Source organism: Sparus aurata, chromosome 12, assembly GCF_900880675.1.
Source record: "Sparus aurata chromosome 12, fSpaAur1.1, whole genome shotgun sequence".
NCBI classification, from domain to species: domain Eukaryota; kingdom Metazoa; phylum Chordata; class Actinopteri; order Spariformes; family Sparidae; genus Sparus; species Sparus aurata.
The window spans coordinates 20,644,330-20,659,178 of NC_044198.1; the positions used below are offsets into that span (position 1 = coordinate 20,644,330).

The 14,849-nt window shown below is 43.6% G+C and overlaps 2 protein-coding genes and 1 long non-coding RNA gene across 4 annotated transcripts in view; 1 reads left to right on the forward strand and 2 right to left on the reverse strand.

Annotated features, from left to right (window-relative positions):
• On the reverse strand, positions 1–4,291 carry LOC115592428 (urea transporter 1-like). Its single transcript, XM_030435123.1, is given in 10 exon segments — positions 1–587; positions 699–748; positions 829–963; positions 1,195–1,342; positions 1,461–1,523; positions 1,604–1,659; positions 1,662–1,732; positions 2,851–2,979; positions 3,214–3,403; positions 4,104–4,291. Coding segments are annotated over 10 exon segments (1,212 nt in total). The 5' UTR covers positions 4,216–4,291; the 3' UTR covers positions 1–329.
• Positions 3,313–14,849, forward strand: part of LOC115592431 (uncharacterized) — a 27,190-nt gene continuing 15,653 nt past the window's right edge. Inside the window, exons 1-3 of one of the 2 annotated variants that reach the window (XR_003986144.1) lie at positions 3,313–3,434; positions 4,124–4,222; positions 7,574–8,542. This is a non-coding gene — a long non-coding RNA (uncharacterized LOC115592431). Of the gene's footprint in view, positions 3,435–4,123; positions 4,223–7,573; positions 8,543–14,849 lie in introns of those variants that run through there. The other variant, XR_003986145.1, reaches the window with a different exon arrangement.
• Positions 8,863–14,849, reverse strand: part of thbs4b (thrombospondin 4b) — a 19,883-nt gene continuing 13,896 nt past the window's right edge. The window contains exons 15-22 of the mRNA XM_030435120.1: positions 14,579–14,631; positions 14,260–14,453; positions 12,253–12,431; positions 11,074–11,122; positions 10,789–10,985; positions 10,459–10,631; positions 9,780–9,919; positions 8,863–9,518 (exon numbers count right to left, since the gene is read on the reverse strand). Of these exons, the coding sequence (XP_030290980.1) occupies positions 9,460–9,518; positions 9,780–9,919; positions 10,459–10,631; positions 10,789–10,985; positions 11,074–11,122; positions 12,253–12,431; positions 14,260–14,453; positions 14,579–14,631 (1,044 nt within the window). The 3' untranslated portion in view covers positions 8,863–9,459. The remainder of the gene's footprint in view (positions 9,519–9,779; positions 9,920–10,458; positions 10,632–10,788; positions 10,986–11,073; positions 11,123–12,252; positions 12,432–14,259; positions 14,454–14,578; positions 14,632–14,849) is intronic.

The window sequence follows — 14,849 nt, forward strand, 5'->3', positions numbered from 1 at the left end:
GACATTTCACAGGGTGTTTATTATTTTATTGCAAAGTTGGTATGAATGATTGTACGCCTCCTCAGTGTTTTTTCTCAGTGTGATTAGATTTAGATGCAGCCACAGTGGTTCCCCTCATTCCTTGTCGAGTGCTGCCCTCTGCTGTGGGCGAGAGCTCTACTGCATGAGAGATGATTTGCCATTTCGAAAAAGAGCATTACTCACTCCCATGCCAGCCATTTTATATGGGATATATTGTTATGCGAGAGACGAAACGCCAGGGCTGCATACCGCCGTGCTTCCAACAATTAAACCGTCCTGTTGGTAAATGTCAGGACAATCACACGGACTCACTGCCCATCCCTCTCAACCACCAACTGGACGTTTGGCCCCGCGCTCTCCCTCAGCCGGGCCTCTTCTTGGCCTCCGCTCTGCTGACCGTGCTGAGCCTTCTCCAGGGCCCGTAATTGTCTCTGGTAGCGCAGATTCTCCTCGGGGTAGGAGACCGCCGAAAGAGGCAGTCTGCAGATGGCCGGGATCTCGGAGGAAATGAGGAGGAAGATGAGAGTCGACAGGCAGAAAGGCCACGTGCAGGCTGGTAATGCAAGCTGAAAGGGGACAGCGCAGGGAAGGGGGAGTGCATGACACATGATATGAGAGACATCTGGGTGTTCGCGTGACGTTTTATCGAGTTTGACTCAGGAAGGAAGTTTTCTTACCGCGGACATCAGCTTTGAGACCGCCGCCGTCGTGTACGCACAGAAAAATGCTGCAAGGAAACGTATTTTTTTTTAACAACCTTGATCACACACTTTCAGCGCAGTGAATCCCGCTGATTGTCAATCTTACCACATATTACAGCCAGCAGATGAGTTTGCCATGTTATGACATAGAAGACCCCTCCAATGGCGACGCAGGACAGGGCGCTGTTATATCCCCACAGCCCTGAGTAAATGTCTTCGTGAGGAGCTGCCAGAGCGAGTCCTGCATCACACGGCCAGACAGGAGTTAAACATTCCCAGTGAAATTCATTATCCAACGGCACAAATGTCAGATTTGAGTCAACAAACACAACCTGTACGGCATCATTTGAGAAAACATGCCAAGGATCATTCACCATGATTCAGTGGTGCTCTCTCTCTCTCTCTCTCCCATGTATCCTCAGCAGACATTATGAATATTTCTGTGCAAATGAAGAGTCTTTTTTTTTTTTACCAGACAGGATGCCAGCAGCAGAGCCCAACATGGCATGATAACAGATAGTCGGTGAGGAAAGCAGCAGGGCCAGAAGGATGAGACCTCCTGTCCAAGGACTGTCGCAGCCGTACACCTGGCCAACACCAACTGGCACCGACAGGAAGAGCTGCCGGTGGAAAAAAAACACCTCAATTTACTTGCATTTGAAATAATGATAAGCTAGGAAAAGACATGTGCAGGGCAGCGGTTATAATGATTTCAATTGTGCGGAGACTTTCAAAGACCTGAGAGATGTCGAGGCTGTCCACGGAGTCGTTACAAAAGTGCAGATTTGACCTGAAATCCACCTGAAATTGGAGAAAAAAAGGTTACATATTTAATTTGCATCATGTGCGACCGTGTTTGTGTATGGCAGGATGTACTGTACCTTTGGAAAGAAGGGGTGGTCGACTCCTGTAGCTGCAACATGAATACACACCAAATATTAAAGGGCAGGGTGAATATGGGGAGGTCCCATTTGCTGGCAACTGAGGACAAAGCACTGGAGACCACTGGGCTGCAAAAAAAACAGGAAGCAGGAAATGGATTATTGATTAGGAGGAAAAGGCAAACTATAGTACACACCGACCCCGCCTAGATCGCTTATGTTCACCTTTGGGTTGAAGCTTTTTAACTGCTGAATTGAGTGAAACAATGTGTTTATCTTCCCCAATGGTTACACCCCGCCTTTCCGAAACCCCGTTGTTCCGAACATAGACTTCAATTAATCGTAATGGCGGGGTTTCCCTCTTTTTTCAAAGACCCTGCTATTCCGAAAAGGCTATTGGGGAAACCGCTCTGTTCCGAAACCCCCCCACTCCGAACTAACCCTTACCTTAACCCACTTCAGAAATGTGCGAGTGCGGCTGGAAGTGGGGATTTCAGCACCACGGATAGCGGTGTTTAATTTCGGAACAGCAGTGTTTTGGGGGGAGGGTCGGAACAGCGGTGTGTCGGAGTGGGGGGTTTCGGAATGGAGGGGTGTCGGAATTGAAGGCTGTCCCATTCCCCAATGTAAGCTGCAAACGTTAGCATGTGAAGCTAACTATCTTACTAACATAATAGTAAGATAATCCAGCATTACTTCCGAAGCCAAGCGTTACTGTAGCTAAATTTAGGGGTTGGTTATATTAAACAAACCAGCAAAAGCTAAAACTTTAAAGTATCCCACCCCTCCAAAACACATGAACGCACATTGCCTGACTACAGAATGCCTTGTAGCTCTCGCTGGCTAGCCAGGAGATGTATTAGCCGCTAATTTGCTACGTTTGCATGCTCTCTAAGATTTTTAGACTAATAAATACTTTAAAAAAACAACTGTTTAATTATGCATTGCTACAATCACATTAGCACGAGCAAAACAGGCCGTCACGAAACTACGCCGGTCTGAAAGGGATTGCCCACCCAGCATGACAGTCAGTCCGGGTGAGTGCTTCATGCTAACGTTAGCTGCCATAGGAGGCTAGCGCATTACATCCGCGCAGCCGTGTGGAAGGCTACAGTCACCTTGGATGAGTTTGAATTTTTCCCGGTTTTCAATGAATGCTTTTATCTTTGTCTCTTTCCCAGTTTACAGGCTGTAGTGTGCAGTTTGTGCAGTCAAATGAATCGGATGAATTTTGAGAGAGCACTCACCACAACATGCACGTGAACACATTTGGCAGTAGCAGCCACCAGTACCAGCTCCCTTTGGTTGAGAAAACAGCCATCAGCATCCCCACCAAGGTTCCGTTGTAGCCGTATAAACCGGCTGATACGGCCTCCCTGAGGTGAATGTGACAGATGTTGTCAACATGAGTGGGAAACACAATTAAGAGAAAAACACACTGTGAGAATAGCACAGTGTGAAAAAGCTACAGAAATTGTTGCCCCAGGGACTGAAAGTGGAAGAGACGGCGATAATGGCTACATGGCAGGAGGAGGAGAGGAGAATGTTTTTTTTTTTTTTTTAATATTCTTTGATGAAGTCACAAAAGGAAAGGGGAGATGCCACCTGACCTGTTTTGTCCCAGTAAGATGGCAGACACGGTGGACACGACGGTGCCCAGCAGGCTGTTCAGAGCCCACCAAGGCTCCTGCAGGAAGAGGCCGGTCGTGATGAGGAGCCCGCTGAGAGGGTTATTGACGAACATGACCTGGGCCACTCCTCTGAAAATCCAGTCCAGCAGTTGGATTACCAAGACCCGTCCTGTCAGAGACGGATGGACTTCATTTAAGCTGTCAGTTACAAAAATACTTAAACCTGGGCCTCATATTTGCATGTTTTGGTGTGTGAATTGGAATCGTCTAGTAGATCGTCTCAGCACGGCTGCAGTGTAATCCTTTGGGGCAACTGTGACCATCAAAGTTACATCAAATGGATACGACTCCTACAGATAAAGACTTAAAAGCTGCAACCAAGTTGATGTCCGAAATCTCACACATTGTTCGATAGGGCTGTTACCTCCTCAAGATTGTCCAAAGTTAAATATTCAGCCATGACTAAACCCCAAACTTCTCTCTCCAACTCTGACACCGTCCATCGTCACCGTCCTGCAGTAACTCACCTCTCATGAGATTTCAGAGCGAGACTTTTGTTTCTGGATACAAAAAGGATCTTCGTCTGCCTCCTTAGGAATCGTTTCAGTAATGTTGTCAGACACTTAGAATAACAAACTCAGCCTGTCAGCCTAGCAGAACCTGTTTTTTAAGTGGACATAGCTTTGACAAGATGCCCCGAAGGATTATGCTGCAGCTGTGTCGGGGCTGACAGTTGAGGCAATCTACTGGACAGATTACAAAATTTAGAGGAAACATTTACACCTAGAAACCATGTAAATATAGAGCCCAGGGTAAAAAAAACAACCAATATGAAATCATCATTTATTCTAATCAAGGTTATCACCTACGTTTCATCCATTCTCTGAAGACATGCATGTCCCCCGTGAGAAACCCGACAGCTCTGAAGAGACAGGAGCGAGCTGGAGCTTCCAGGTGTGAGGGCTGGTTGCTATCGTCCATACCTCCTGTAAGTACAGTTTGTCACAATTGTCATTTTTGTCACCTGTCATTTTAATTTCATCGGATGTGTGTTTTATATGTGTTTTCTGGGTTTTGTGTCTTCATCCCCTCGTTAGTTTAGTTTGGATCTAAGTCCAGTCTTTTGTCCCATCGTTACCGAGTTTTTTCTTTTTCTGGCTTTTGACTCCTCGTGTTTTCCTGGTTTGTGCTTTGCCTTTTGTTTGTACCTTGTGAGTTTTTGCTCTTGTTCTTAGTTTTCTGGAGTTTTGCTGTCCTGCTTTTTGTTTCTTCTATTTGGGGATTTCAGGGATTTGCCTTTCTTTCAGTGACTTGTCTGCCGGCGTCTCATGCATTTGAGTCGACCTTTCCTGTTTCACCTTGACGACAAATACGAAAACATTTGGTTTGTTGTGTTTTATTCCCACATTGTGTTTTTCCTTTTTGCTGCTGTGCTGTCCCATTTCATGTTGCGACTCTCTTGTTAATTTGAGTTCCGATTTGTCCTTGCAAAAAGAAAACACAAGGGCAAATCACACAACAACAAATAGAAAATCAACGTTTTGTGAGTCGTGTTATCTCGTTTGGTAATTGTATTTCCAATTTGTTGCTGTGTCCTTTTTTTTATCAATGTGCTTTGAGATTCGCTGTTTTGTTTTCTCTCTGGTTAATTGGATTCCTAATTTGGCTACGTGTTTCTCTATTTGCTGTTGTGGCTTGGACTTCAGGGCCACCGTACATATCTTTTAATCGAACACAAACATCAGGTAAATACGATTCTCCCCCCCTCCCAACTTTGGTTTCTGACCAAACACCTGCAAACTAATGATAATCCCATCAGTCCCTGCTGCACTTCATGCTTAGCGCCAATATGCATATGTTAGCATGCTCACATGCTAAGCTACAATGTGACTATGATAAATATTGCACCCGCGTGCATTGTCATCGTGTGCCTGTTAGCTTGATGTTAACATTTAGCTCAAGGCCGAACCGCAGCCTCACGGAGCCGCTAGCACGACTTTGTAGGCTCCTGAGAGTCTCGCTCTACTTCTGTAGCTTTTTGTTTGATGCCCAACAAAGCGCCCCGCCGTCTGTATGAAATTATTCAAATGTTGTGTTCATTAGTGTTTTCTGTTACACCAATTTAGACCGTGGTATTGTCAGAGATTGTCATCCTCCCCGCACAATCTGAATCAGCGTGGGTCCCTTTGTTCCCCCGAGGTGTAAACAATTCCAGCAGAGAGGTGTGAGTTAAAAATCGAAAACCTCGCTGCCAGTTTGCCATATCGCTTTCTTTTCCTTTTTTTTTTTCTTATTTTTGTATCTTTTTGAAGAAGTGATCAAAGCAGATTTCCCGAAGAGTTTCCTACCCACTGTTACCGCCAAACACCCTCAGTCACAGCGCTCCGCATGAAAGCCGGCGTGTGTTTACGCTGCCCGGCGAGCGGCGAACCTCTTGATCTCGCAGCTCTGTGGGCTGCCTCCTTTCTTTCTGCTCCACAATACTTCTCAAGCAACGACGAGTACGGGAAGCTGCTGAACACAACGCCGCACAAACTTTTGTAAGTGAACGTGTAATCGAATATAAAACAATCAATAACGCCTCTTATAAACTACCACTGAGCCCCGTGAAGGCGTCCAGAGGTGGTGCAGACCGCGGCCGTTAGCTTCAAACCCTCATACTGTTTTCCTTTTGTTATTTATTACTTTCCCCTTTGTTGGAGCGGTTCATGAGGCCCCGGGGAGCTGCTGTTTTTCCTCACAGTGCTGCAGATTGCTGCTGTCGCTGTCAAACTGCGGTCACACTCTTTACTCTTGAACACCAGGTGCAGGGGTCGGCGCTGATTTGTCCGCGCTGGGATGAAAATAGCTTGTTGAGTGGCGGCAGTACCTCGTGTGTAATTGTTTGCTTTCATGTAAATCAGGTTTTTTTTCCCTCTAAAAGTTCAGCCAAATTCAGTGACAACATCACTCTTCACGTACAATCTGTGGGAGCCACTTTTGTTGTTCTTGATTAAAGGGATACGAAGGCGTCACATTTAAGTTGAGCAGGACGCAATCACTGCGCGTCGCTCAGGACAAAAGACACATGCACATCTGTACGTGATGACAGGGATTCTTTTCAACCGCTTGAAGAGCCAAAACAGGATCGAATTTAACAGAAAGAAAATCTAAGTTGTCTCTTTTATTAAAACAAAAGGTTGTTTATTTGAATTTGAAACAAGTTTGAATCCACATGCGTTTTGTTTGGGTGCATTCGTCGAAATACTTGTATTTATATTTTCATTAAGCGTAATCCTTCGTACAGTCGCTCATCACCATTAATCAGAGAGGACTGAAGGCCTTGACACAATCAGTCAACAAGTCAATCAGTTGGTCAACAGATAAAAAGAGAAGTCTTTATAACACAGCACACTTATAATGCATCTAAAGTGCTGTATAATCATAGTTATAAGCACTCATTGATATTCATCATAATGCTTTATAATAATAATAATAATAATAATAATCATAACTCATTACCACCCTAATGTCTATGATGCATTATAACACATTATGCACATATTTGTGCAACATTTTAATGTGCCTTAAGTGCCATATAATCCTAGTTATAAGCAGTTATGAATATTTATAATGTTCATTATGTCCATATTGCATAAGAAAATACAACCTACACAGGTAGGCAATCATAAATATTCTGAATTCTTCAAAACAATAATCAACAATATTATAGAGCATTTTACGATGACTTATAAGGTCAAGTAGCAATACTTCATGTTTAATGGTCACTCACCATTTTTGCACATAGAACATAATCTTATCAATGTTTATAAGCATCTTATAAAGACTTACAGCGGCCTCATTACCTTTTAGTTAACACTTAAAGCATTAACATCTATTGAAGCTGTAATGAGACGCTGCTACTTTATGACTGATTTACTTATTTCTGATTCGTGGTGAGTTTGATATATGAATTTATAAATATTCCCAGCATACAATACAGTCAAGTGACACAGAGTGGTCAAAGAAATGTGTTGTCTGTTGTTAAAAACAGCCACATTGTTTTATTTCTGATTCTGACTATAACAGCACTTTTGGTGAAAATAAAAGTGGAGCCACACTGTGTCCGTCTGTACATTTACAAGTAAATCATTTTTATACAACAACAATCAAAGGCGGCTTTTTTTGTTCTTACCTCTTTGAGTTGAAGATTAATCACAGCAGCTCTCTTATCTCCCAGCTGAGTTAATGAAGGCCTGCATGCCTTCTTTAAAAAGAGGACAGATATGAAGGACTCTGCATGATATTATGCAGCCCCCTTTTGTCGATAATAACACTCCTTATTGTCTCTTTTCTGCAGGACTCCTGCCAGGAGCAGGGAGACCAAAGTCTTTCTATTCATCTCAGCAGCTAATCAGGGGGAAGAATGTTCTTATTAGGAAAGTATTTCCTGCTGTAGCCAAACAGTGGCCTTTGTTTCGTACGGTGTCCGCCTCTGAGGGAAGTGAGAGTGTGCCTGATTCAGGAGCACATTGAGGGATTGTTTTACGTGGTCATGTCCATGCATTCAGGTATCATGCATGTACATGACTATATGATTTATTGTCCTTTAAAAACATGCACATAATTTAGAAGAAAAAATCAAATTAATTCTGATAATGTCACCTTTCAAAGGTCCAGTATTATGCTCATGTTTGTGGGGGAATTTTATGATTCTCCCTGGTCATTTTGTCTCAGATGTTAGAGTCTGGATGGGGATAGTGATGATTGCTCTATGAGGAATCTTGTCATAGTCTCTGCAACCTAGATATTCAAATCTACTGTGGATATGTCCACAGAAGAGATGTCTGACGAACAAAGCCAAGGCTTAGCTAACTGTTTGTGTAAACCTCATAAGAAGGCCTTCGATCTATCTATGTTTACAGACTAAGTGTCTCTGACCTATTTTACCTCTTAGTCCTCTGGCTAGGGGGGAGAGACTCTGCATCACACCCTTGCTACAGATAACCATGTATGGCAGCAGGGCCTCCTGAAGCTATAAAATATAATTTGGACATTGGGGAAGACTCGGGAGGATTACCATAGCAGCAGTCTGTGCAGACAGACGTGATGTTATGTTGCTCCTCCATGGCCATGTTCTATAAACTATCTCAGTCAAGTGAGCTGAAATTCCACAACAATGTAGAGGTTCAGTATCTTATTTTGGGATATTACTAGAATATGTCTACATGCTTTAACGCTGTGCTGCTGCAACGCTCTGCTTTAGCTCCTGTCTCTTTAAGAACTCCCTTCTGATGACCCAGTCTGCTCTGATTGGTCAGGGCACACATGCCTGAGCCAGCACTGCTAACAACAACAGCTGTGCTAAATCAATTCTTACCAGCCAAATAGATAAATAACATTTGCATAAAGTATGCAAATGTGTGACTCCGTGACATAGTGTGATGTCACACAGTCCCGGTTTAAAGGCGGGACTGCTGACGAGGCGTTTAAGGAGCAGTGATTTCTGCAGGAGAGAGGAGCTTCTGTTTGTGCAAACTTTGACCTTTTTAAAGTCTGAAGATCTCTTGCATGCAACTTGTATGAAACACTGAAGGAAAGGAAACAAAGAACCATAATAGGTGGCTTTTAAATCAACATCAACGCGAATTTAAACACATTTTAAAGCCCTTTATTTTCACCAGGTTCATGACTACATAGATATGAAATGATCTTTAGGGAAAAAAACAAGGTTACGCTGAGCTTTACGTTAATCATCTACAGTTAGTGACACAAGGCACAGTCGGTAAACTTGGTCCGTTCACATTCACGACAATGCAACCAGTTTATAATCTACTGTGTGGAAGCAAAATAGAGTTTCTATAATGACGGTGTTACTTTTATTTTGAAATATATGCAATGGTGGTACTGAGATACTGAATATTAGGATATCCATTACAAATTCTTACGTTTGTCATGTTGCATCGTGTTCAGTACAAAAACAAAACATTTTAACTTACAATCTTTAGAGTCTGTAAGAGATGATTAAACAGGGAAGGAGACACATGATGATATGCACATACAGTACAAACTTATGTGGTCATATATGCACAGAAACTGTACACATAAATACACAGACGGACTGATGCACAAACACACAGCCACGCACGCACACAAACACTCACGCGCACACACACACACACATACACACACACCCACACACAGGAGCACTCTTTGGAGATGCGGCGTCATATTTTCGCCTCGACTTTAGAGCGAGTCGACGCCGTGCTGAGTGCTGAACTCCTGGAAGTCCTCCGGGATTGTGTCTGTGGAGGGGGAGGCGTACCATGAGACGCGTTCAGAATCTACAATCAAGCGAGGCCGAACTATTTTCTATTCCCGGCTGCAGTCAATGTTTACGCAACAACGGGGTGAAAATGTAAAAGTATAAACGCCGTCCCACTTTTCAGACACAAATTACGAAGACGTGTATCGGAAACAAAGTGCTTCGAGAGCAGCGGGAGGACAAGTTCAAAATATAACAAATAATGATATGTTTGGATTCTTCTGATTGAGCGTCTGCTTACCGTTGCAGCGGTACTTCAGATTGGACCAGATGATGTTTTCTTGAGAGAAACAGAAAACACCGAGTCGTCCTCCTCTCATGGTTGTGTCGATAGTCACGCCGGAGTCTGCCACCAGCTCTGTTCCTTCATAAAACCGGGCCCTAAACGAACAAAAGAAGGGATTTTTAACTTCTTTTAATCATGTTGTGTGTTCCTAACATCATTGTTGTTTTTTTTGTAAATGTTTTGTTCTAAATCCCTGAAAGTACCACCGGTGAGTCAGTTATTATGATACTGTGTTACTTATGCTAGTTCCAACCAGCATTAAAGGTATCGGCCATAATTGTTTCAAACAGCAACCTTCCCACGAAATTCAGGGATAGATAACTTTCCAGATTCCAGGAAGCTAGTGGAGCGATAGTCCTGCTCATAACCCCCTTTAAACTGATGATTTTAACTAAGAAACTAAGAAAATAAAACGTGTAAATTTGAGCTCTAAAGTTACTGGTAGGTGCTAGATGCTTCCCCTTGCTTCCAGTCTTTAAGCTAAGCTATGCTAACCAGTTGCCTCACTTATATAATAGACGGATCAGAGAGCGGTATCAATAGGCGCATCATATTCCCAGCAAGAAAGCAAATGATAGTATTTCCCAAAATGTCAAACCATTCCGTTCCACAACTGCTTTGTTTTCTGTCGTACCTGATGTATCCGACCTGTGGGCGATGCTGCAGGTACCAGCGGTAGGACACCTTGTCCTTCCAGCCCACATTTCTAGGGTCTTTCCACAGCAGACGAACCTGGTCGTTGGTGTCTCCCGTGTGCCACAGCGAGTTTCTCAAATGCTCCCCGGGGCCCGATTGAGACTTCACAGCCTGACAAACATCAGATGGGGGAGACGAAGAGAAGTGAGGAGGAGGAGGAGGAAGTGCGAGCAGACAGACAAGACAACGGCGGAAATGCAAAAAATATGTTGCGGGATAAAAATAGCGGAGAGAATCTGCTCGTGGGGATTTGTGACATGACTTTCACCTTAAGCTGGATGCCCGGCTCGGCCACGGCTCTGAAGGGTGTCGCCTGCCAGTAGGTCTGCTCGGTCTGCTTCCACATCACCACGTAGAAGGACGACGAGTCCTGGTAGCCGAAGATGAAGCCGGCGTAGTCGTCGTCTGTCACTGTGTTCACGTGGAATGTGCCCTCAAAGTCCACCCCGCTGAAAGCAGTGTAACCTGGCAAAAGAACGTGATGAGTATTATTTATATTTAGACTGTTTTTCAAGGACATCGTGTGTTTTAGTGACTGATAGACACGTCTTACCAACAGCAAGTCCGGGGTCACTGTTCATGGTCTGCACAATTTCCATTCCCTGTTTGAACAAGAGACAGACGCTGATGAGGGACTCTGCACTCTGATGGCCTTTTACTCTCACGGCTTATTCTAAATGGGGTCACGATTCGATTTGACTTTCTAGTTTTAGGTCACTTTACATTTTCACATTCTCCTTTAAAATGATGGTATGAGGTATTTTACAACAGCACTCTGGCTTTGTCCTGGCGCTATTTAAAGGTTAATGGTTAGAACATTTCAAATAGTATTCACCAAATATAAAGACTTCAGAGTTCAACAAGAAAAACCACCTTTCATTTGTTACAAAGTTCAGTTTTTCATCTAGGAGTGAACCCTCTTCTCATCAATGAAGGATCTCTGAAACATCGCCGATGCTGCGATTGAATTAGGTTGTTGAAATTGAACGCTCATTTCGATCGATTTTACTTAATATTATAACTAACCGCATTTGATGTTATATTACATTTTGTTTTCAGAGGATTTAATCTGCAATAACAGATTGTTTTGGCCACTTGGGGGCAGCGGAAACAAGTTTTGAACACTGACGATGACATATCACCTTCCTTCTACCTTGATATTGTACACTTGTTAGCAAACAGTTGCTTATTGACAGGTGGGTCTGGCGGGTAAGAAACAACATTACCCTTGTTTAGGAATCGTCAAATTTTTTTTAGCTCAGTTTTTGGTCTCTACCAATTCTAATATCTGCCTCTTTAGATGTCCAGAACTGTGTATACTATGGGCTAAAAATGACACTATGAGGCTCTCGACATTGTATCAACATCCGTCCTAAGTGACCCGATCACAAGAAGATGCCCAAGAAGGTCCACAGAGTTAAGAATATGTTGTAGACAGCTTTTCACAACGTTTATATAGTTTGTCCAAATGCAACAACTCTCAAAATTGAGCATTTTTTTAAGGGAGTCTGAGGAAGAAGTAGCCTGTATCAGTTATTGTTTACTGTATTAGTTAAATTTGGCATTTTTACCATCAATAAGATGTCGTCGTCTTTCATTAGTTTTTTGTAAATTGTGTGCTCAAACAGCTGCTGGATGTAAGACGCACATTGTACACGGAAGCAGACCGGCTGCTGAAGCGATGCCTCGACATTCTGACCACTCTGCAAGTTTCAGCTCTCCGTAATCTCACCTGGTTCAAAACAACCCAGTTGGGGTCGATCTGAGCATCGCCCTCGGGGTCCAGCACCACCGTCTGATAGGCCCTGAAGTCAGTCAAGGTAACCTCGGCATTCTCGGGACAGTTGTCAATCCTGTCGATGACCTTGTCCTGGTCGAAGTCAGACTCACACACGTCTCCGACTCCATCATCTGAGGGACAACAGAAGACGGCTTTAGCCTCGTCTTGATTTAAAGTAAAAAGAATATTGTTTTGTGGCCAAGGTTCATGCGTAGACACTTGTTGAACTACTTTTTTGATGACAGACACTGGGCGATTCTTGTTGTGCAAAAGGACACGCTCCTTACACTCCGTGTTTTAAAAACAGTGTGTTTCCTGCCTCGCCACAATGAGAAGGGTTCCAACGAAAAAATGTCAAAGACCTGCCTCCCGAAAGAAAATCGATGTCCCCTTTTAAGAAGCTGCGGAGCTGCAAGGCCTGAATGTAAAACACCATCAAATATGCTGCCGAAGAGCAATAAAAAACTGTCCTCTCTGAAAGGGGCTATTCACGTCTTTTTAGCAAAGTAACAAGAACGTGTGTCGCATTTTTTGATGTAATTTTGACGGATTGTATTGAAGCCCGCTCTTATCTGTACCCCGGCTGAAATTGCTACAGTGCATCTTCAGTGCTGCGCTGTGGCTTCCTCTCTCGTACATTTGATGGTGTTCTTGCAATTTGTCGTGTGTAGCTCTGAATCTGTTTGATGATACAGGTTATTGAATGGCTGGAAATAAATTCGTTTTTTTTTTTCTCTTTCCATATTGGAATCATAATACACTATTAAGACTGTGGACATACGACAGCTATGACATTGGAAATGTCACACACTCTGTGGTTCCTCGGCATAAAAGCTTCATTCTGTGCTTTTGATGCTCGATGTAGATGCGTCAGTGATTCAAGTTTTAAAGGGGCACCGTGGAGAAAAACAGACTCTGAATTTGACTATTTACGATATCCATGAGACAATAATACAAACTCTCTCTTTTCCGTAACTGAACGAACAAGCTGTTCTCGGAGGAAAATAAGGTCCCCAGAAGACTGTTTGAAGCTAGAGAGGTGGCAGGGTCCGCCACATATAAACAAAGTAAAACAGTATGAGATCGTGTTGTCCTTTAAGGTCATCTTGTTTATTCAGTCATGTGTTTTTTTGGCATAAAAACAACAGCCGATGAAGATCTTTCTCTTCTGGTAACGATTTCTTCCACAAAACTATGCAGTGCACCTTTAAACTTTTGTGGTTATTATTCTATGTGGAACAGTTTTATAAGGTCCAAATCGCAATTTTCGGGGCGGGTGTTGCTCAGGGTGGAGCCAGCGTGTTGTTAGCGGAAGTTCGCTGGTACGATTCCCCTGGTCTGCATGTTGAGTGTTGGTGTCCTTGGGCAAGATACTGAACCCCAAACTGCTCCTGATGTGGTGGTTGGCATCTTGCATGGCCGCCACCGCCATCAGTGTATGAATGTATGAATTACTCTGTCACTTTGGACAAAAGTGTCTGCTAAATGCCCTAAATGTAAATTTCCACATCACAGTTTCAAAATAAAGATGTTGTTGGGAGGGACACCCTGAAGGTCTCTCTCCGCTTTAGTCACCGAACTCTCTGACTGCCAACAAAAAAACCCGCCTCACCCCTCTTGATTTATATTGACGCTTCGCTCCCATTGACTTCAGAGCCAGATTTTACACAAGTACTGTCACAATGAGTCACAAAAACAGGCGCGGGCGCTTTCACCCGACAAAATTGCCACTTAATCTGCCCAAGGTTGTTTTTGCTTGATGTGCGTGGGTGTGAAATTCGAGGGCCCAAAAAAAAAAAGCATGTAAGAGTTAGTCAGGAGCAGTTCAGGGACAATATGAACGTTTCTCTTCGAGCGCTAAGCCCTTTTTCAGCCGAAGATATCAACAATAAGATGTAAACATTGCTGTTTTGATTCTGTGGCATATCAAAGCGTGATGTGTTCGAGGTGAGCGCTCACTGTTGTCGTCAATCTGGTCGGGGTTAGGCACCAGCCGGCAGTTGTCTGGTCCCGGCGGCAGGGTGTCAGGGATCCCGTCGTTGTCGTCATCGTCGTCGCACTCGTCACCGAGCCCGTCTTTGTCGGTGTCCAGCTGGGAGCTGTTGATCACGAGCGGGCAATTATCCTTGGTATCCTGGTGACCGTCGCCATCACTACAGGGGAAGAGACACAATCACATGACGTAAATAAAGAAGCTGTAGTACCGGCAGGAGTAGCAGAGGGCAAAACAGTTTGCGTATGTACAAGGACACAACGTAGAGACTGAAAATGTTATCACCTGTCCTGGTTTGTGTCGCAGGAGTCTCCGACCAGGTCGTTGTCGATGTCAGACTGAAACAAGAGCAGAGAGTTCGATTAGATTAGATTCTCATACATAAAGTAGTCAAACCTTTTACTTCAATAACAAGAGCCAATACAACGATGTGAAAATGTTCCGTCACAGGTAAAAGTCGAGCATTAAGAGTCAAATTTTAACTTGTAAGCTGGTCGAGCTTATTTTAACTCGCAAGATGAATATGAGGAGCCGTGATGCATTCACTGGAACAAAG